This window comes from Gracilinanus agilis, chromosome 4, assembly GCF_016433145.1.
Source record: "Gracilinanus agilis isolate LMUSP501 chromosome 4, AgileGrace, whole genome shotgun sequence".
Lineage (NCBI taxonomy): Eukaryota > Metazoa > Chordata > Mammalia > Didelphimorphia > Didelphidae > Gracilinanus > Gracilinanus agilis.
The window spans coordinates 347,072,310-347,093,298 of NC_058133.1; the positions used below are offsets into that span (position 1 = coordinate 347,072,310).

The 20,989-nt window shown below is 36.8% G+C and overlaps 1 protein-coding gene across 1 annotated transcript in view; it reads right to left on the minus strand.

The window, feature by feature from the left end:
• The window catches only part of USP45 (ubiquitin specific peptidase 45), an 83,093-nt gene extending 62,602 nt beyond the window's left edge, over positions 1-20,491 (minus strand). Inside the window, exons 1-5 of the mRNA XM_044676580.1 lie at positions 20,426-20,491; positions 10,709-10,818; positions 6,142-6,311; positions 5,295-5,398; positions 4,466-4,566 (exon numbers count right to left, since the gene is read on the minus strand). Of these exons, the coding sequence (XP_044532515.1) occupies positions 4,466-4,566; positions 5,295-5,398; positions 6,142-6,311; positions 10,709-10,808 (475 nt within the window). The 5' untranslated portion in view covers positions 10,809-10,818; positions 20,426-20,491. The remainder of the gene's footprint in view (positions 1-4,465; positions 4,567-5,294; positions 5,399-6,141; positions 6,312-10,708; positions 10,819-20,425) is intronic.
• Between the last annotated feature and the right edge of the window lie 498 nt (positions 20,492-20,989).

A 20,989-nucleotide genomic window follows, 5' to 3' on the forward strand; every position in this document is an offset into this window, starting at 1 on the left:
TATCACTCTTTGCAGATGATATGATGGTCTACTTAAAAAATCCTAGAGAATCAACTAAGAAGCTTGTAGAAATAATCAACAACTTTAGCAAAGTGGCAGGATACAAAATAAATGTACATAAATCATCAGCATTTATATATATGTCCAACACATCATAGCAGCAAGAGGCAGAAAGAGAAACACCATTTAAAAACACCCTAGGCAATATAAAATACTTAGGAATCTATCTACCAAAACAAACACAGCAATTATATGAAAACAATTACAAAACACTTTCTAAACAATTAAAACTAGATCTAAACAATTGGAAACACATTGATTGCTCATGGGTAGGACAAGTTAACATAATAAAAATGGCCATTCTATCCAAATTAATTTACCTATTTAGCACCATACCTATAAAACTACCAAAAAAAACTTCTTTACTGAATTAGGAAAAACTATAACAAAGTTCATTTGGAATAATAAAAGATCAAGAATATCAAGGGAAATAATGGGAAAAAAACGTGAAGGAAGGGGGCCTAGCAGTGCCAGATATTAAACTATACTATAAAGCAGCAGTCATCAAAACAATATGGTACTGGCTAAGAGACAGAGAGGAGGATCAATGGAATAGACTTGGGGTAAATGACCATGTTAAAAATGATTATTAATAAATGTTAAAAAAAAAAAAAGCTGAAAAAAAAAATTTAACTGGTTCTATCTCCTAGGTAAATCACTTATCCCAGTTTATCTTGGTTTCTTCAATTGTAAAATGAGCTAGGGAAGGAAACAGTAAACCATTCTAGTATTTTTGCCAAGAAAAAACCAAATGTGATCAGTCAGACATGGCTGAATAGCAAACGATAGTGCAAATAGAAAGTGGAACTATATAACAATCAAAACTAAAAATGTTACAAAATTACAAAGAATAAGCACAGCTCTAAATAAAAAAATATGAGAAATATCCCTTTGCCAGACTGGAAAGATGCACAGGTAGAGTGAATATATTTTCAGACATTTTTGCTTAAATCATTAGTTTTGCTTATTTTTTCCCCCTCTTAACTTGGAATACAATATTCCATGAGATAAAAAAAATATAGGCTTACAGGCAAGAATAAGTTACCCATAAAACTAAGCATAACATCTGAGAGGGAAAAAAAAAATGGACTTTTAAAAAAAATTAAAGACCAGAGCCACAAAGAAACTCTGAAATGGCAACACTGGAGTAAAGAGAAACAACACAATAAATACAAATGAAAAAAAAGATAAAGGAACTCTGAAGTTGCAACACTTGACATTCAAATATGGGGAGATGATACTTCTATCTCTTCTAAACCCTATCAGCATGAGGAGTCAGAGAGGAAGTCTAAGTAGACAAGGCTTGGAAATGATTCTTGTTATGTTTTAATTATCTTAAAAGAAAGACAAAAGAGACTGGAAGAGGAATATTCTTGGGTAGGAGAAGGGAGAAGGAAAAAGAATATTAAGGAAAACTAACTCATATAATCAGGGTGAGCAAGTAGACATCTCTACAAGTAAGGAAGGGGTGGGTACAAAAGATAAGGGTTTAAAAAAAAGTGCTATTGTTATATGGAATGCTCAGTAGTAGACCAGGAGATGAACTAAAGAAAAATAACTAGTTCTTAAAAAAGCAACAAAAAAAAAGTTTTTAAAAAGTTAGTTCCTTGCTCTAAAGGGTATATGATCACAAATTAATCACTTTTTCCCTTTCTTTTTTAAACCCTCAGAATCAGTACTGTGTATTGGTTCCAAGGCAGAAGAGCAATAAGGATTAGGTAATGGGAGTTAAATGACTTTCCAGGGTCACACAGCTAGGAAATGTTCAAGAACAGATTTAAACCCAAGACCTCCCATCTCTAGGCCAACTCTCAATCCACTGAGCCACCCAGCTGCCCCATTATAATCTCATTCTATAAGCTCTAGTATCACCTATATTAAGTAGATTAATGTCCTATTACATTTAATGTTCTTATTCTTTAAAATTTCCATAAACATTGATAACTTCTGTACGTGGTTCTTTCAGCACTGCAGGCAACTCTCTAAGTTGCTGATGAATTTTCTTACTGAGGGAGGAATAGGCACCTCTTGGTCAAAATCTCTAACTCAGAATCACAGGTCTTACCTCTATCCGTACACATAAGAAAATAAGACAAGACCATACTTTAGGGATTTATAGCAGTTACAAAATATTTGTGTCCAGAGGCAAACACCTACATAATGTTTATGACATCAGCAATAGTACTAGCCAAATCTTACTCTGTTATCTTCAAGTCCCACTCATTATTCAGCCAATTACAGAATAAAGCTGCAAAGCCCACAAAACAGTAGTGCCCTTCTGCACACTTGACAATATTGCCGAATAATATTACATTGCAACTTTAAGACATTAAGGATGAAGTGTCAAATAACTGAGTGTAATTTGAATTAGATTAAAATGTAATTAGAGAAGCTATGTGGCACAGTGGATAGTGTGGGCATGTAGTCAGGAAGACGTGAGTTCAAATTCAACCTCAGACATTTACTAGCTGGGTGAAAGAAATATTGTGCCCTGCCCTCAACGTATATCCAGTCTGTTTAGAAGCAGTTAAGTGGCTCAGTAGAGAAAGAGTCAGGCCTAGAGGATGGGAAGTCCTGGGTTCAAATCTGATATTATTTTTTTTTTTTAAGTTTGGTACCACTGCATTAGGATATGGGTTAGCACTTAGTAGAAAAGGGAAATATTTCAAATACTTGGAAAAAATCTTGGACCTTTTCAAAGATGAATGAGAAAATATAGTAACTACTAGGCCTCTTTTCCAATCTCTACAAAAACTTCATGAGAATAATTTGCATCAAGAATAACTATTAGAGGAAGAGAACAGAAGATTCTAAAGTGTCTAAAAAATAATTTTGTTATATAGAGCATATATAGAGCCTAAAGGTTCTTCACCTAACAGTATTAACTAAGCTTTTTTCAATATATAATTTTATTTTTGCAGAGTGACTCAGTGTAAGGAATATAACTTGCATTACTTTCAATATTTTGTAATTTTGAAATAAATATCTAATTTTGTTTTATTATGGAGTTAACTTGGTCATATTAAAACCATACATGATTGCCTGAAGTATATAACAGAAATAACTATATTTGATTATCCTTTGATTAAATGCAATGACAAATGATGGTTACAAAGGACAGATGATCAGCTCTCTTCTCTTAGGCAATGAGAACTATGAATGATAAATGCAAAGGACACATCTACATAACTTTTTCTGTTACAAGGAGAGTGAAAGATATGGTGAAATGATTGGTGAGGAAAAAACAAAAGGCATCAATACAACTCTTTTAAAATTAATCATAGAAACTACTGAGAGGTTAGATGTTTAAAAAAAAAATCAGATTCCTGAGAATCAATTTACCAAGGACATATATAAAAGCATTTACAAAGATCCAAAGAAGAAAGATGAAGAGGTACATGTTCATATTTCTTTGCAGTGGTTGGGCATCACTGCATCTGACTTCAAGACTTTTTCAAGCTAATTTTGCAAAACTCATCCCTTCCCTTTTCTATTCTTCTTATTCTTCATTATAAAGAATAGTTCTCCAAGGGAATGGGGGAATATTCTTGGAAATGGTGATTTAAAAACAAAAGATATTAATAAATATGCAATTAGTCAAAATAATAAATATTCACAAAGTTTTCACAGAAATAAATAACTTGATTTTTAAAACCATACATTATTCAATTAATCATCTGAGGTACAAACCAGTCATTCAATTTCTAAGATGGAAGCTGTAATATAATTCACACGATTTAGCCCTGCAACTCCAATGTCTGGACCAACACAATACTTGTCCACCCTAGTCAGCTTCAGTCCACTCAGTTCTTTCTGAGTGTTTCTACCCCAGATTTAGGTCTCTCTTGAGTGCTCATGTGAAGCTTTTATAATCTAAATTTTAGCCGTTTAGGAATACATCTCTAATTATAACACTATTCCTGTGGAGCTAACTAGTTGTCCTACTATTATCTTTTTGTGAAACTAACACCTTGAGGAATTTCTTGGGGGGAGTTGAAGGGGAGGAGCAACCTTAAGAAATGTTGTTGAGGGGGCAGCTGGGTGGCTTAGTGGATTGAGAGCCAGGCCTAGAGATGGGAGGTCCTAGGTTCCTATCTGACCTCAGATACTTCTTGGCTATGTGACCCTGGGCAAGTCACTTAACCCCCATTGCCTAGCCCTTACTGCTCTTCTGCCTTAGAGCCAATACACAATATTGACTCCAAGACGGAAGGTAAGGGTTTAAAAAATAAAAAAAAGAAATGTTGAATGACACTCAAACAATAGCAATCATATTATGTGGGAAATGCCTGCATTCTTTATTATTATTGTGCATTATTAATTATATTCAAGGTGTCATTTATATGTATGAATTATCAAATATGTGTTACTGCATCACAAGTCTCTGTGATAATTCATAACTTACTTGCTTCTGTTTTTGAAACATGCTTCTGGAGAAAATCAACTATTTGAGCCAAAGCTTTTTTATTACGATGTGTTGATAATTCTTCATCACACTCATAACACCTGAAAAAATATAAAATTTAAATGAAATTGATAAAAATACCTCAATGACTTTGCATTTTGTAAATTATTTTTCATCTGTGTAATTTAGAGATGAAAATAGATATTGAGCAATGAAACTACTTTTTAAAGCGAAAATTCATTTTAAAGTTCTCCAAAGTAAACTGGTAGGAGTGCTATGATAGAAACTTGGAGTTAGGAGGCTTGGGTCTAATCTTGGATCAGTCATTTTCTAGCTACCTGACTCTGGGAAAGTCACTTAATCTCTCTACACTTCAGTTTCTTTATTTAAAAAATGGAAATGTCATCTCACAGAGTTGAGACAGTCAAAAGAAAAGAGATGTAATGTTTTTTATAAACCATAAGTATCAATTATTATTATTATTATTACTATTATTATTATTATTATTATTCCGACAACTTTAGTAGTCAAAGCAAAAGCATTAACTGAGTGGTGTAGAATAGTGGGAAGATTAGTGGATTTGAAGTCAAAACATATAGTAACAACTCCTGGCTCTAGTACTTGTTATATGTATGACTACAACCTTTCTGGGTCTTGATTTTCTCACCTTTAAAATGGGAGAATAGAAATTGGATTTGATGACCTCTAAAGTCCTTTCTGCTTCTAAATCCTATAGTTCTACATACTATTGCCAGTTCATTTTATAAACCAATATTTAGCCATTATTTTCCTTCAGACCTAATACAAGTACTCAATAAACTTTACTTACCATATAATCCATGTGTTAAGATTGATAATAATACAATGGGGTTCTGTGCGGGAAGTCTGAAAGTGTTTCAAAGAATGCTGGTCTTCTGAGTTTTGACTACATCCCTGAAGATGAACAGAATTCCATTTTAGTAATGTGAACTAAGAGCCTTGATTTCAAATTAATTTTACTTTCTATCAGGTGAAAATTTAAGTGAGATAATCTTTCTTTTATGAAATAGAAAACTGCTTCAGAAAATTTCTTATTAAACTTTATTTTTTATCTAAAGACTCTTTTTATTGTATTAAGTGTCTACTATGTGCCAGGCATTGTGAAAATATTATGTCAGTTGATCTTAAGCCCACATCACATTCCAAAATGTAAGTAGCTAATGACTTGGGAATCTATGTTCCAAAATTCAACTCCAAATCTCGTTAACTATAAAACTCCCTTATTATAGTCTTATTGCAAAGGTAAATATAACAGAAGCAATTAAAAGCCATATAATACATTTTTCAGAGATCAGTATTTAAGAGAATGAATTGGAAAAAGCTGATTCTATTGACTGGGGTAAATGGAAGTTGAATTAACAAAGCTGACTCTTCTACTGCTCAAGATCCAATCCTGAGGAGGGACTCTGTGGTAGTATTAAAATAATCATAAGTATACTTCCTCAATCATAAATTTTTTATACTCACATTGCAAAATGTTTTTCTAGACCCAGGAAATTTATTCTGGGAGCCTTTTCTCTATGTAAACATTAAAAATAACTTGAGTCTTATAAAACTAGGGACAGGCCCCAATGGTTATCTAGTCAAATCATTAAAAAAATGAATAAAACACTACCTTCCCATAACACTTTTCTCACCTGAAAACCACACTTGAGGCACAACCAAATATCAGGTTTTACTGACTCTCCATCACAGAGCCTTCTTTCCTTTAAACATTCTGAACAAACGGACCACAAATTCTGAGTTACTGCTCTCTTCACATGGTGGACACTGACAGCTTGACTTACATGCTGACAAGTTAAACCTGCTAAAAAGAAATGTACATTTACTGAATATGAATATTAAAAAACATTCTTCCAAAGGTAGACTCTTAAGTAATTAAAAAAACAAAATCTACACTACATGCAAAAAAAGTAAACTAAATTGAAACATCTAGATTATATTTGCTAAAATTTAAAGTTTGAAACAACAAAATGCCTTTTTTCTCATTCAGAACATATGGGTAAACTCTCACTGCAAAGGCTTCCATATAACAAATCTATTAAATTATAAAGCAAGATAAAATAGAGAAAAGTGAACAATAACCTATATAGCATAAGAATTCTCTGCAGAAACTATTCCTAACTAAATGCTTTCTCTGATCATTAACCACACAAAAAGTCAATTCCAAATGGGTAACAGTTTACATAAGTTCTGAACCCCACAAACATGTTGTATCAGGTAAGTTCTTCCCAAGACCTGATGCTGCTATCAATTAGCAAACATAATCTGGTTTTCCTCAGATTCCCCTCATTTAACATCCCAATAACCAAATTCCTAAAATTACTAAGTATCAATTCCAAGGCAAAAGAGTGGTAAAAGTTAGGCAACTGGAGTTAAATGTCTTAGCCAGGGTCACATAGCTAGAAGGACCTGAGGTCAAATTTGAACCCAGGACCTCCAGTCTCTAGGCCTAGCTCTCTACTGACTATTCACGGAGCCTATTCACTGAGGTTCCTACCTGCCTCTCAAAACAGGATAGTGTAATAATGTAAGGTTTCCCCTTAAGTTTTTTCTTCCATTTTGTCTGTAATTATAGTATCTGCCATTTTGCCTAAATATCTGTCCCCATGTCTGACAATCACACATTAAACGGCCTGGTCTCCCACACATGTAACATCTAAGGGCTTGGTTGTTAAACCCTCTTTGTGGATAAAAGACCTGTCTTGGTGGTCTATATTCCCTTACTACTGCCATTGTTTTTTCTTGTTGATACGACTTATTATTTAATTTTAGTTTAAGATCTTTAATTTCCCTTCTTAAATCTTCAATTATTTCATTTGTCCCTTATTCTTGTTTGTCTTTATCAGTTTGGTACACGTAAGAAGCTACTCTCCTCAACTTGTACAGTTCCATGAGATACCAGTCTGGATGCTGACTTCTAAAATAGTTACGTACTGCAAGGCAGGAATTTCTAACAAACTGCCTCCTTAACTGACTTATGTCCCTTTCCTTGCATATGTCCAATCCAATCCAATGTTCCCCCAGGTCTATCAATCTATCTAGGAAAGTAGAGGGTATTTCCCCAACTTCCTGCTTTATTCTCTCGAATTTTGTCCATGTACTTGGTCTTTGGGAACAGTCTTTCATTGTTTGAATTACTGCCTGTCTTGCTCTGACCAATTGTTGATATCCATAATCTGAATTAATATTCCAATTTGGCTTAGATAAAGGTCAATTAGGGATATTATCATTTTCATTGGTCTCAGTAATGATTTTCTGTTTTTCCTGTTCTGTAAGTAATTCATCTAAAAGAATATCAAAATCGTAGTCAGGATTAAATTGCTTTGATTATTTTTTGGAACTTCTTTATAACTACTCTTGGTTCCTCCTCAAAAGATGGGGTTTCCTTTTTAAAACTATCTATGTCACTTTGGCTAAAGCCCTTATGCTGTTTAGCATTAACTTATTATTGTCAGGGGTCATCTCAAAGGGAAAAAAGTGCCCACACTCTTCTCTAGTTTTACTGTTTCTTTCTCTAATTTAGTCATGCCCTCTTGTTTATCAGTACCATTTTTCTCTGTCTCATATTTCTGTATTATAGACTCCAGGTAATTTACTTTTTTTTTTTTTTAAATTTTAAACCCTTAACTTCTGTGTATTGACTTATAGGTGAAAGATTGGTAAGGGTAGGCAATGGGGGTCAAGTGACTTGCCCAGGGTCACCCAGCTGGGAAGAGTCTGAGGCCGGATTTGAACCTAGGACCGCCTGTCTCTAGGCCTGTCTCTCAATCCACTGAGCTACCCAGCTGCCCCCCAGGTAATTTACTTTTAAGGTTAATTCGCTAAATCTTATTTGCTGTAGTTTCAAGTCTTTAAATTGGTTGAAGATGTAGGAGAGTACCATCTTCACCAGTAACAATAACAGTATTACACCCACTACTAATGGTTTATAGCTCAAAAAAATCCAATAACGTAATGGTAAGCAGTCCCATCACGCAGTTAGGGAATGCTATTCCCTTAATATAAGAAGGAATAGTCAAGTAAAAAAATTTGGGTACAGCTCCCAGGTACATGGTGTTGTAAAACCCCATTGGTCACTGAAGCCACTGCTTGTAAAAGCAGGCTTCTAGGTGTGGCTGTGGCTAGCTGGCTCTTTAGCACCCTCTAGTATGACAGTGAAGGGAAAAAAAGTGCTTTTTTAAAAGTCCTGACTGTATCTGTTATGGATACTAGTATCAATTCTTTAAGTTCTGTCTCCTACCTGTCTTTCCAAGAAATGTTAATTGTACTCTATCGCCAAGAATATTGCAAATAAGAACAGCCAGGAATGTTAATATAGGAATGTTAAGTGGGGAGAACTCTATGTAACTGTTGGGCCTGTGCAATGGATAACTACTGGAGACAGATGCAAAAAAACCTCTATTTAAATAAATATTGGAAAAGGTTTGAGGAATGGTAAGGAAAGGTAACGAAAGTTGAGGTTTAGAATCCCTAAATCCAACAGGGGGCTAAATTTTTACCAACTTCCCTCTAGTTCGCAAGAACTTGCTTCTTGCTCAGGCTTCCCTGAGCCTAACTTATAACTCCTTATCACTGAACTAAATCCCCAGAATCTATGCTAAATAACCTATTCTAAAAATTATTCATATAAATCTATATCTATATATAAGCTTACTGTCTCCTTAGATCTCTTTCAGCTTTAAATTAATTTGGTTATTCACTCTTTCTTCCAACTGCCAGCCCTTCCAGGTCTAGCTAGGCTTTTTGGCCTAAGCAGGACTCAAAATGGCTTGGCCCTCTCAGCTGCCACATAGAGGAAAAACAGTCTCTCTCCTTCTCTTTTCTGTTGATTTCCCCTCACAAACTTATTCCAGAAACTCTAACCTGTTCTCCTCCTTCACCTACCACTGGGTTTTTCAGTGTTCCAGGGAACAGAAACACTAGTCTCCTCCTAGGGAAAAACTTCCAGGAAACCCCCTGCTATGCAGGTTGGCAGTTGGAAAACCACAACTGACTCAAGCTACCCAGAATTCCAACAGGCAGCCTTCCCAAGATTCTGTCTGGCCTTAAAGAAACCTTACTATTCTTTACCCTGTCCTTAGCTTCTAAGATCCAAATTAGTCCAAATGGTCCTCATTAGCCCTATGGCTTAATTAATCCTAATAGTAAAATATTAAATATTATATTAATTTAAGAAATGGTTGTGGTCACCATTTATATAATTAACTCAAGCCACAAGTTTGTTAGTAGTTCTTAACAATTAAGTTTTTTTTTTTTTTTTTTTTTTTTTTTATTTTAAACCCTTAACTTCTGTGTATTGACTTATAGGTGGAAGATTGGTAAGGGTAGGCAATGGGGGTCAAGTGACTTGCCCAGGGTCACACAGCTGGGAAGTGTCTGAGGCCGGATTTGAACCTAGGACCTCCTGTCTCTAGGCCTGGCTCTCAATCCACTGAGCTACCCAGCTGCCCCCTTAACAATTAAGTTTTAATCAAAATGTGAGATAAAGTAAAAAGAGAGAAATGTAGGAAGGAGACAGAAAATATCACCTAGCTAAAATACCCTAAGCGGAATCAGGAAGTCCAAATCCAAAGCCTGCAAAGACACCAAAGTCCACAAAAGCCCTCGAGTGCACAGCGGCACCAGAGCTCCCACTCCAGCTGCAGTGCCAATAGAGAGAACCCTGCCTCCCACACCACACCTTTTTCTTCCTGTCCCCCTCCAACATGCAACGTAAGCATGCAAAACAGGATGCAAGCAAGGAGGAACTTGGGGAGGACAAGCCTGGAGAGTGGATTCTATGTACACAATAGTTTTGAAGGTAACATATAGGATTTATATACATTTTTTTAAATCCTCAAATTATTTCAAGACAGTTTAAAAATTACAATGTAAAAAAATTTTTAAGTTTTATGTTAATATTTAAAACAGTTCAAAGGCACAATTACTTAGGTTTTAGTGAATTTTAAAAAAATTGTATATTTTAAAATATCTGGTGTTCTGTGGATAGTATTAATAATCATATAATTTTCTATGCATGCATAATACTAGCTATTCTCCAAGTCCAATCAAAATTATCTTTGGTACACTCAAGTCTTTTATCCTGGTTTCCTGAGTATGATGCAGTAACATGTCAAAACTTATCTATCACAATTCAAATTCTTAGCTTTAAAGGTAATCCTTCCCTCAAATCTTTTTTTGGTTTCAAATGTCATTATTTACCAGCAATGTCATCTGAAGAGTCTTCATCTGGAGGAGTATTAGGCCTTCTGTTTCTTTTGGTTTTTTCGGAAATAGCTCTGGATGGATCTTTCACCCGCATCTGTTTCTTGCTGAAAAGATAGAAAAAAATTAAGTTACCCAACATTCAATATTTCTTCTTATCTATAAAAAAATGATTAAAAATGTAAAGTATAAAATAATACAAATATCCTATTAGGCATTACAGTCAGTCCAGTAGAACTTAAGACTCGTATTTTCTGTATCCAATATTAAAAGGTTTCAACCTACTTGGGGGGGGGAAATGTGTATCTTGAGCATTTATAACCATGAAAGTCTTTAAAAGGAGCTTTTCACTCTTCAGAAAAGGTATTTGTAGATTATTCTGACTGCTCTAATTCCACTTTCCTAAAATGAAAGCCATAAAAAAGTTAGAATTTTAGAGCTTTAAAAAATTCCTTACATTTTAAAACTTCTGAAAATTCCCTATAAAGAGTTCTTAAGTCTTTTTGATCAAGTATTTATGTTAGGAATCTTTCAATATTTAAAAAGTTTGGGTTTATTTCATTTCTAAAATCTGTATTACCCTTATGTAAAACTGAAAATAAGCCACATAAATTATTTTTCATCTACAATTTTGACTTCATATAAAGACATCCATCATTTCTTATATCTTACTTTTTCTTCTACATTGTTTCATTTGCTATTTCCTAAATATATGGCATAATCCTTTCACTAATAGAAAAGCAGGCTTCTAGACATAACATCTACTTATATTCAATCTTTATAAAAGATCTCCTTTGATGCCTCATTAAAATACTATAATAGGGGGGCAGCTGGGTAGCTCAGTGGATTTAGGGTCAGGCCTAGAGACAGAAGGTCCTAGGTTCAAATCCAGCCTCAGCCCAGCTGTGTAACCCTGGGCAAGTCACTTGACCCCCACTGCCCACCCTTATCACTCTTCCACCTAGGGGCCAATACACAGAAGTTAAGGGTTTAAAAAAAAATAAAGAAATCAATAAATGAGAGCCAAAAAAAATACTATAATAAATGTCATTGACAAAGCCTGTGTCAACACAGCAAAATATGAAGAGACAACATTCCCAAAACAATAAGCATTAGAAAGTTAATCTTTCTGATCATAGGAACCTTCCAAATAGATGTTACTTTATAATTACAAAATAAAAATTCCATGTTATCAAAAATTCCAGAGATACCAGTCTTCACTTTTTATTAAAAAGGTACAAATGCTTTGCTTTTTACAATTCAGAAATGTCTTTATTTTTAATTGCCCTGGCTTCCAATTAAGATAAGTGGAGACTAGCCTAATGTATATGGATTAAGAAATAAAAGAAACAAATTACAATAAATATTTTTACCCTCTGCTGGCTAAAAAGAACATCTAGAGCTATAGTCAACTAATGAAGGAATCCAGGTAGAACAGCTAGGAGACAAATGATCGCTGAGAAGCCTTTCAACTTCAGTTCCAGCTAGGATGTAGTCAAGCACTACCCTGATAAGGGGAGGGAAGGAGAAGAGACTGAAGTGCAATAGCAAAAAAGTCCCTTGGCTGTCAGGGTTCAGTAAAAGTTCTGGTCCTCAGCCCGGACCTCAGGACTCTCAAAGTCTGTAGCAAGCTGATAAGTTTCCCTAATGGCCTTGAAGAGTTTAGCACAGATCCAGGGAGATATAGGTGAACTTGGCAATTTCCAGCACTTTTTGCTTATGGGGCCAGCAACAAGACTCCAGACAATGATTATCAGGACCAAATGGTCCACTCTTCCATCATTCCATATGCTGCCACAGTTGAAGTCTGGCCCTAATAAAAAGTTCTAATTCAGGGGTGTAGCTGAATGGCTCAGTGGATTGAGAGCCAGGCCTAGAGATGGGAGGTCCTAGATTCAAATCCGGCCTCAGACACTTCCCAGCTATGTGACCCTAGGCAAGTCATTTGACCTCCATTGCCTAGCCCTTACCACTCTTCTGCCTAGGAATGAATTGGTTCCAAGACAGAAGGTAAGGGTTAAAAAAAAAAGTTCTAATTCAGTACATAAAGCTAGAATTAAAAAGTATGCATAAAACAACAACAGTAAAGAAATTTTATGTAATCAGGAATATCCAGAACATAATCCTAATGAGAAAGAGCCAGAGCCCATTATGAAGAGAACTTCAGAATATATTTCAAGAAGTCATAAAAGGAAAAAACCAAGAATAATTATATGTTGAAGAGCTAAGTATAAATACTACAAGAGGGGAAAAAATGGACCTTTAAGGGAAAAGAGAACTTCTAAGCATGCCTGATTAAAAGACCAGGACTAGGCTAAGTAGGAACTCTGAAATAAAAATGCAAGACACAAAAAAAATCTAGAATTATTTGAGCATTTGGAAGGAAGTGGATGATGATATAGAGCCAACATTCTAACAGGGAGAAGTAACAAGTACCTTTAGAATTTTAATGCCTTCAAATGGTACTTAGGGAGTTCAAAAAAGAAAACTGAATTCCTGGGGGTGGATTGGTTCCGTTCTGATATCTGAAAGAGAAGGTAAGGCAAAAAGAATACATTAGAATACATGACTCCAAGTAGGAATACACTAGAGAAAGAAGGAGATGGAACTTAGCAACTTCTCATAACTGGAGTGCATGAGAAAATGAGTATACAGAGATAGAGGTGGGAAGTGAAGTGAACCTCACTCTTAACCAAAATGAACAAAAGAGGATTTAAAACATATGCACATGCAAAGACCAAAGAGTTTGGTGTAAAAAAACATCAAACTCAACAAGCAAACAAGGGTGAGGGGGAAGAGGGAAGTTAATACATGGGAGTGAACAGTCATTAATCAAAACAAACTTTTTGACCCTAAAGGGATTAAAAGAAAGAGAACTAAGGTAAGTCTTAGATTGCCTCTAAAACTGGGGAATGGCTGAACAAAATTGTGCCATATGAATGTAAAGGAATATTCTTGCACTGTAAAAAAAAAAAAAAAAAAAAAAAAGATGATTTTAAATAGTTCTGGGTAGTATGAAATGACATATCAGGGCAGTAATTTATGTTAGAACAGCAGCAGTGGAAAGAACTTTCAAAGACCACAGCAAGAGCATGTCTGCAAAGGACCCAAAGTGAAGCATTGTTCCCTACCTCCCAACAGAGAGATGATCACAAGATGTAGAAAAGGACATACATTTTTGGACATGGCCACTATGTGAATTTGTCTTGTCTGGCTGCATGCTTGTTACAAGTTATTTTTCTTTCATTTGCTTGTTTTTTAAGGGAGGGGAGAAGATAAGAATGGTGACTACAAAAAAGAGAGGACCATGTAAATATTATTTTAAATGCATGCACAAAAGAGAAAGAGAAGTTCTGAAGGAAGCACAAATAGGGTAGTTTTTAAAGTAACATGTAGAATTTAATACAGTATTAAAAATAAGCCATATGAAATGGAGAGTCACAATTTCATATAGAAACCTTTTTCTTGAGTTCTGCTATGTGTACGGCAATGCTTTTTTTTTTGGTGTTTAAGTTGAGAACAAAAAAATTTTTTAAACTGAAAACCTGAAATGAAAAATCACTATCTTATCTTGTGACTATCAAATCAATTTGTACAGCCAAATTATCATTTGGTACTTATTGTGTCTAAGTCATACAAATTTATTAAAAGGTAATCCCTCTCTTGTTTGGGAGTAGCTACTATAAACAAAGGGTTTTATATTTATATGAGTGCCACATAGAAAACAATATACTAAATTAATGCTCAATGTTGATACACTTAGAAAATTCTTGGAAGCCTATATTTGGAAGTTGGATGACTATAATTCCTCAGTATACTCTATCAATTTATAAACTAAAGCCAAGCAAAGAAAGTTATTAAATGGTTAATATACATCCTCTGACTCTGCAATTCCATTACTGAAATTAGTAAAAAGTAAACCAATGAAGTCAAAGGCAGAAAGATCACATATTCTTCAAAACATTCACAAAAGCACTTTTTGTGGTATTGAAATAAAAAGGATATAAAATAAGTGTCTATCAGTTGTAGGCTGGCTGAATAAATTATGTAATAGAATTATAATGGAGGCAGAACCAAGATGGAATAATAGCAGGTAGAAAAGTACACTGAACCTCCTTCTTGTCAAAATGCCTTTAAACAAATCAAGAAAACATAGCAGACACAATCCTGATGGGGAAATCCAAGAAGAAAATCAGTGAGTTGTTTTTCCAGCACAGGTTGGGATAGGGAGATAAAGATATCTATGGACAAATGGTATCTGGCCAGGAGCATGCCATAGACAGAGCACATAGAAGATCCCAGATCTAAAATTGGATACTCCTAGACCCAAACTGGGACACTGAAATAGGCACAGGTGCCAAAAGGTAGCTTTGTCATATGCTACATCATATGCTACACTGATAGATCACAGATCCAGGGCAGACTAAAGATGGGCTCCTAGGGATTAGCTTTCCAGAGAGAGATCACAAAGGCAGAGTGGTGTCTCATTTCAAGCTTCTAGTCTAGTATGAAAACTGAAAAGCAATAACCAAGGCAGAAATCTTCTGACCAAAAAATTTACAATTCTATCACTCTGAACTAGCAAAGCTTCCAACAAACCAGTGTGATAGAAGACTAGGGAGATATAAGAAGACTAGAAATGGAGGGGCTAGATTATGATGCCTTTGAACCCCAGAGTATTTTGTATGTGATCCTGGAGGTGAAAGGGAGCCATTGGAATTTACTGAGTAGGAGGGATGAAGTTGCCAGACCTATACTTAGGAGAATCATTTTGGTGGTGGAAAGGAGGATGGATTGAAGTGGGGGAAAGATGGCTTAGGCAGACTCACTGGAAGGTTACTGCAATAGTCCAGGCATATAGTGATAAGGGTTTGTACCACAGTGATAGTAGTGCTAAGGGAGAAAAGAGGGGAATTCCATACTACAAAGTTGAAACTGAAAGGCTTAGGAACCAGGTTAGATATGGGAGGGTGGGGAAAGGATAGGGATTGGGGGCTTGACAAGATAGTAAGGAATCAAAGATAATTACTAGATTATAGAGCCTGAGATATAAGGAGGATTCTGTTGTCTTCTACAGTAATGGGGAAGTTAAGAGGAGAAAGGAAGTAGAAAGATAATAAATTCCTTTTTGGACATGTTGAGTTTAAGATGTCTAGTGGATATCCAGGCCAAGATGTCTGAAAAGCAGTTGGAGATACAAGCTGGAGGTCAGGTAAGATAGGCAGATTTAAGAATCATCAGCATAGAGATAATAATTAAACCTATGGGAGCTGAAGGGATCATTCAATGAAGTAGTAGAAGAAAACACGAGAGAATCCTGTGGATATATTCAGCAAGAAGGTATGATGTAGAGGGACATCCAGCAAAAGAGACAGAGAAGGAGTGGTCAGTTAGGCAGGAGGAGAAGCAGGAGAGAGTGGTGTCTTAACAGCATCAAAGTCTATAGACAGATTAAGAAGAATGAGAAAGAAGGGGCAGTTAGGTGGCTGAGTGGATTGAGTGCTGGTCCTAGAGTCAGGAATACCTTATCTTCTGAAATTAAATATGACCTCAGACACTTCCTAGCTGTGTAACCCCAACTGCCTAGCCCATACCAACTTTTCTCCCTTAGAACTAATACTAAGACAAAAAGCAAGTTTTTAAAAAGGTAAAAGGGGAAAGAATAAGAAAGGGCCATTAGATTTGGAAATAAAGAGATCACTAGTAACTTTGGAGAGAACAGCTGCAGTAATATGATGAGGTTGGAAAACAGAAAACATCAGAAAAAGGAGAGTATGATGAGACAAAGTGGAGGCATTGATTGTAGAAAACCTTTTTAAGGAGTTGAGCTAAAAATGGCAGTCAATATAGGATGACAGTTATGGGGGATGGAAGATCAAAGGAAGGGTTTTTCAGGATAGGGAAAAATGGGCATGTTTGTAGGCAATTGGTTGGCAGCCAAGAGACAGGGAGAGATTAATAAGTGATAGACAACAATCTGCTAGAGGAATTGGGATGAAATGAGATCTTTTGTACAAGCAGAAGGGTTAGCCTCAGGAAGAGTAAGGCTGTGGCAAAAAGCTTATTATTGACATGAGATTAGTAACAGAGATGAAGAAGCTCAGGGAGAACGGTCTCAATCTTTTCTACAAAATGAAAGTCAAGGTTCTAAGATGGTGATGGCAAAACTATATGAAGTGTGTCAGCACTGACACATGTGGCCATTTTTGATGACACACGGCCACATACAGAAATATGGGGCCGCATGCTGAGGATGAGGCATTTGCTGTAGTGTAGTGTAGACACTCTGCACTATAGATGACAATTCTATCTACATTAATTTACCTATTTTGGTTTATTAAATACAGTTACATATTACAATTATACATTTTTGTTATTTAAATTATAAATATCACGAAATTATGCTTTTTTTCTTGAAGTGACACACCACCCGAGTTATGCTCAGTTTTTTGCCGAATTTGACACACCAAGCTCAAAAGATTGCCCATCACTGTTCTAAGATAAGGAGCCATTCAAGGTTTGAGGAAGAATAAAAAAGTTTAGAAGAGCCAAAGTAGAGAGTGAGTTGATAAGCCAGGAATAGAAAGATTGCTTAGAAGCAATGAGGGCCCATAACATAAATTTGTAATAAACCCAGTCAAAATGGTTGTGTGATTTTCTCCAACCTTATTCAGTAGGACAGAAGGCAGTGAAGGACAGAAGTAATCCAAGGGCAAGGTTTGGCAAGGCACAACTGCAATATGATTAATAGGGCCAGTCTCAAGATAAGAGTATAATGTTAGAGGCAAATAGGCAGCTCAGTGGCCTGAGAGCCAGGCCTAGAGCAGATATGTCCTGAGTTCAAATTTGGCTTCAGACACTTCTTAGCTGTGTGACCAAGTCATTTAACCCACAATTCCTAGCTCTTACTGCTCTTCTGCCTTGGAACCAATATGCAGTATTGATTCTAAGACAGAAGGTAAGGTTAAAAAAAAAGTGTCGAGTTAAACTGATTCAGTAAAGGGTTCAAAAGGGAGGAAAGAGGAGAGTGGTTAATGTAGGGATGATGGCCTTGGGAAAGAACTGAGTAGTCTAGGGATAGATGGTCACAGTGTGAAGGAAGAGTAGGATCGGGTAAGGGAAGGCAGAGGGAGGTGAAAAGTAAACAGAGTATTAGGAGTTTGGAATTCTTGAACATGGAGGTAGCATATTTGTGGGTGATGGAAAGATCAAGATTACATGAAAAGATGCAAAAACATACATGTAAATTACAAAACAAATGCTTTGAAAAGATCAAGGAAAAAGGAATTATTGACCCAGGGAATGTTAGAGATGACAATAAGGTACAGAAAAGTGGGTTCAAGAAAGGCACAAGAAAAGGTGCAAAGGCAGAATAGCAGAGAAAGAACATAGTAGTCTAGTTTGGTTAGAGTATAACACACAGTTCTCTATATAAATTCACATTAAGCCAATTCAACTCTATGTAAAGACTTTTGAAAGAAATCCATATTAAAAAAAAAAACAAAAAACCACAAACCTAAGTTAACTTTACCGTAGAGTGCCATGCTCTTTCTCTCTATTTCTGCTGCTCTCTGTTTCAGCTTGGCAATTTTCAGCCTTCCACCCTCCAGACCCCACAAATAAACAAACAAACTTATAAGCAAAAGGGAAACAGCAGCATCCCAGTCACAACCAAAAGGAGATCTCTGCCCCACTCTGTCCACCTACCAGCGTGTCTGGCCCCTACCTATCTTCTGACTTTATGTGTTATAGGGTACAACCTGTCTGTCTCTGGCCCTCTATGTGTCACCTATCTTCCTTTCTTGTCTATGTCTGGCCCCTACATGTATGTGTCCCAGACTTCTCAGTTCTCAGGGGCTGACCCCAGGATGCAAAAGTATCTCCTACTGCTGCTCTCTCTTCTCTGACCCCTGCTCCATGTGTCCATGCACTATATGCCAGGTCAGCTTCTTTTGCATTTACTACCTGTGTAATCTATAAGTGACTTTATCTCTCCAGGTCTAGGCAAAATTGAAGGAATTGGTCTAGATAGCCTCTAAAATCCTTTCTAATGCCAAATCTATGATCCTATGAGTTGAGTTAAAAAAAAAAAAAAGGAGCTGCAAAAGGGAATCCTCATGAGCAATTCTATGTATTAATCTTGCAATGGTATGAAGGCTTTTTGTTTTTGTTTTCTTTTGGAGGATGGGCAAAGGTAGAATGACTTGCTAGAATGAAATAGCAAAAGGCAAGAATTAACAAGTTATATTAAAATGATACTAGTAAGAATAGGCTAGAGATTCCAAGATAGGGGAGTGGTAGAATTTATGGAACTTGACCAGTGAATGAATGGATGAGGAGAAAGGGAAAGCTCAAAGATGAAATTAAGGTTCCCAAAACTGACAACAAAAGAAATGGTTTAGTCAAGAAGGGATAAGTTTTTTGAGGAAGTTGGTAATTTTGTTTTAAATGTTGACTCATGGGGCATCAGATGACAATGTCCTGTCAGCAATAAAGACAAAGATCTGAAGCTCAGGAGAGAGGTCTGGCCTACAGATAGACATTTTTGGAGCCATCTGTGTAAAGATAATAACTGAAACACATGGAGTAAGTCTGCAACAGAGCAAGGAGAAAAGGAAGCTGACCAATGAAGAACACCAACACTAAAAGGCTGAGAATTAGAAGAGACTTCTGCATTTTACCTGCAAGGAGACAGGAGCATCTAGAACAAGAATGCGGTTGAAATGTAAAGACTGTGTAGAATTATTTCTCCTCTATGATCTTCCACTTTAAGCAATATGTACAAGCATGAAAAACTCAATCACCCAAGAGTTATTTAATCAGAAAAGGCTGATGACTCCAACATTGCCTTTTTTAGTTTGTCCGTTAGGCTAAACACTTAGGAAATTCCTCTAGGGTCCTTATTAAATTCCCAAATACGGAATACATGCATTCAATTAGTTTTTACCTTTAAATTCTCTACTCAGAATTTTTCACTTATTTACTTCTAACTTTCCTGTCTGGATTCTCCTGTCAAGTAACATATTCGCAGTTTCAGCACCAAGGAGTTTTAAAAAAAAAAAAAAAAAAAAAAAAAGCAGACCGTGCAGACTGCTTGCTTACATGTTTCTTAAAAAAGGTCATAAAAAAACAAAAACTAAAAGAGCCTTGTGGTATGAGTCTTTCTATGTCACGTGGGTTCTTAACCTTTTTTTGGTCATGTTTTTGACATTCTGAAGCTGCCTTAATGCTACGTCCCTTACGTTCATATCAGAAGACAAAGTCGCATTTTCAATTAGAGACTGGTGAAAATATTTTCTTTCAACACGAGTTCAAAAAGTCCTTGAAATCTATCTATGGCGCCTCTGTGGAGCCCAAGTTAAGGAAACCTTGCTCTATGTTATGAAGGAAGGCAAAGGACCTTCAGCAGGGCGGCCCCCGCGGAGACTTGGGTTCAGTGACTACTTCCTAGGCAGGCAGAGACCAGAGGCCTCATCTCCCATTCCGTGGGCAGCCTAGATCTGCGTATTCCGGCGGCCGCGCCGGCATCGTTGGACCGCGACCCCGGAGCAACCGGATGCCCTCTCTCTCCGGATCGGGGTCAGGCCCCAGGTCCGCCGAGCCCTGTTTCTTCCGCCCGGCACGCCGCACCAGAGCCAGCTGTGGCCAATTTGAGGCCGGGAAAGGGCAGGGCTTCCGAGGCCTGGACACTCGGTGACCGCGTAACGAACTCACCCGAGCCAGCCAGGCCGGCTGCAGCCACGACCCTTCAAGCAGCCACAGCCACCGCCGCCGCCCCCTCCGAACACGAGACCGGGATGACGTCGACGTCCCCACGCCGGAGTAGGATCGGGCGGGAGGGAGAAGTGGGAGGAGATACGTCTTGTCCCGCCCCCATACCCAGCGGATTAGGCGGGATCTCATTTCCTCGGGAAGGTGAATATCTTTAGGATCTAGTGGCTTCTACGGAAGCCGAGGAGGGCAGTACATATTTAACCCCGGAGAACGAAATCATTTCAGAATCGCAGAATCTCGGAAATAAACCGAGTTATGTCAAGCAGCCTATCTCACTACGGCCTCTTTTCCACTACTCCTCTTCTTGCTTTCCATAATCCAGTAAAATTAGATTAGGCTGTTAGTTTATCATTCCTTTGCCCGGGTCGTTATTGTTCCCCAATGCTGGAACATGCTGGAGGAGGAGGAGGAAGAAGAGAGAGGGAGGAATTGAAGCAGAGAAATATGTTACTTGAGCTGAGCTTAGTAGGAAACTAGGGGTTCTAAGAGTCCAATTCATACAAC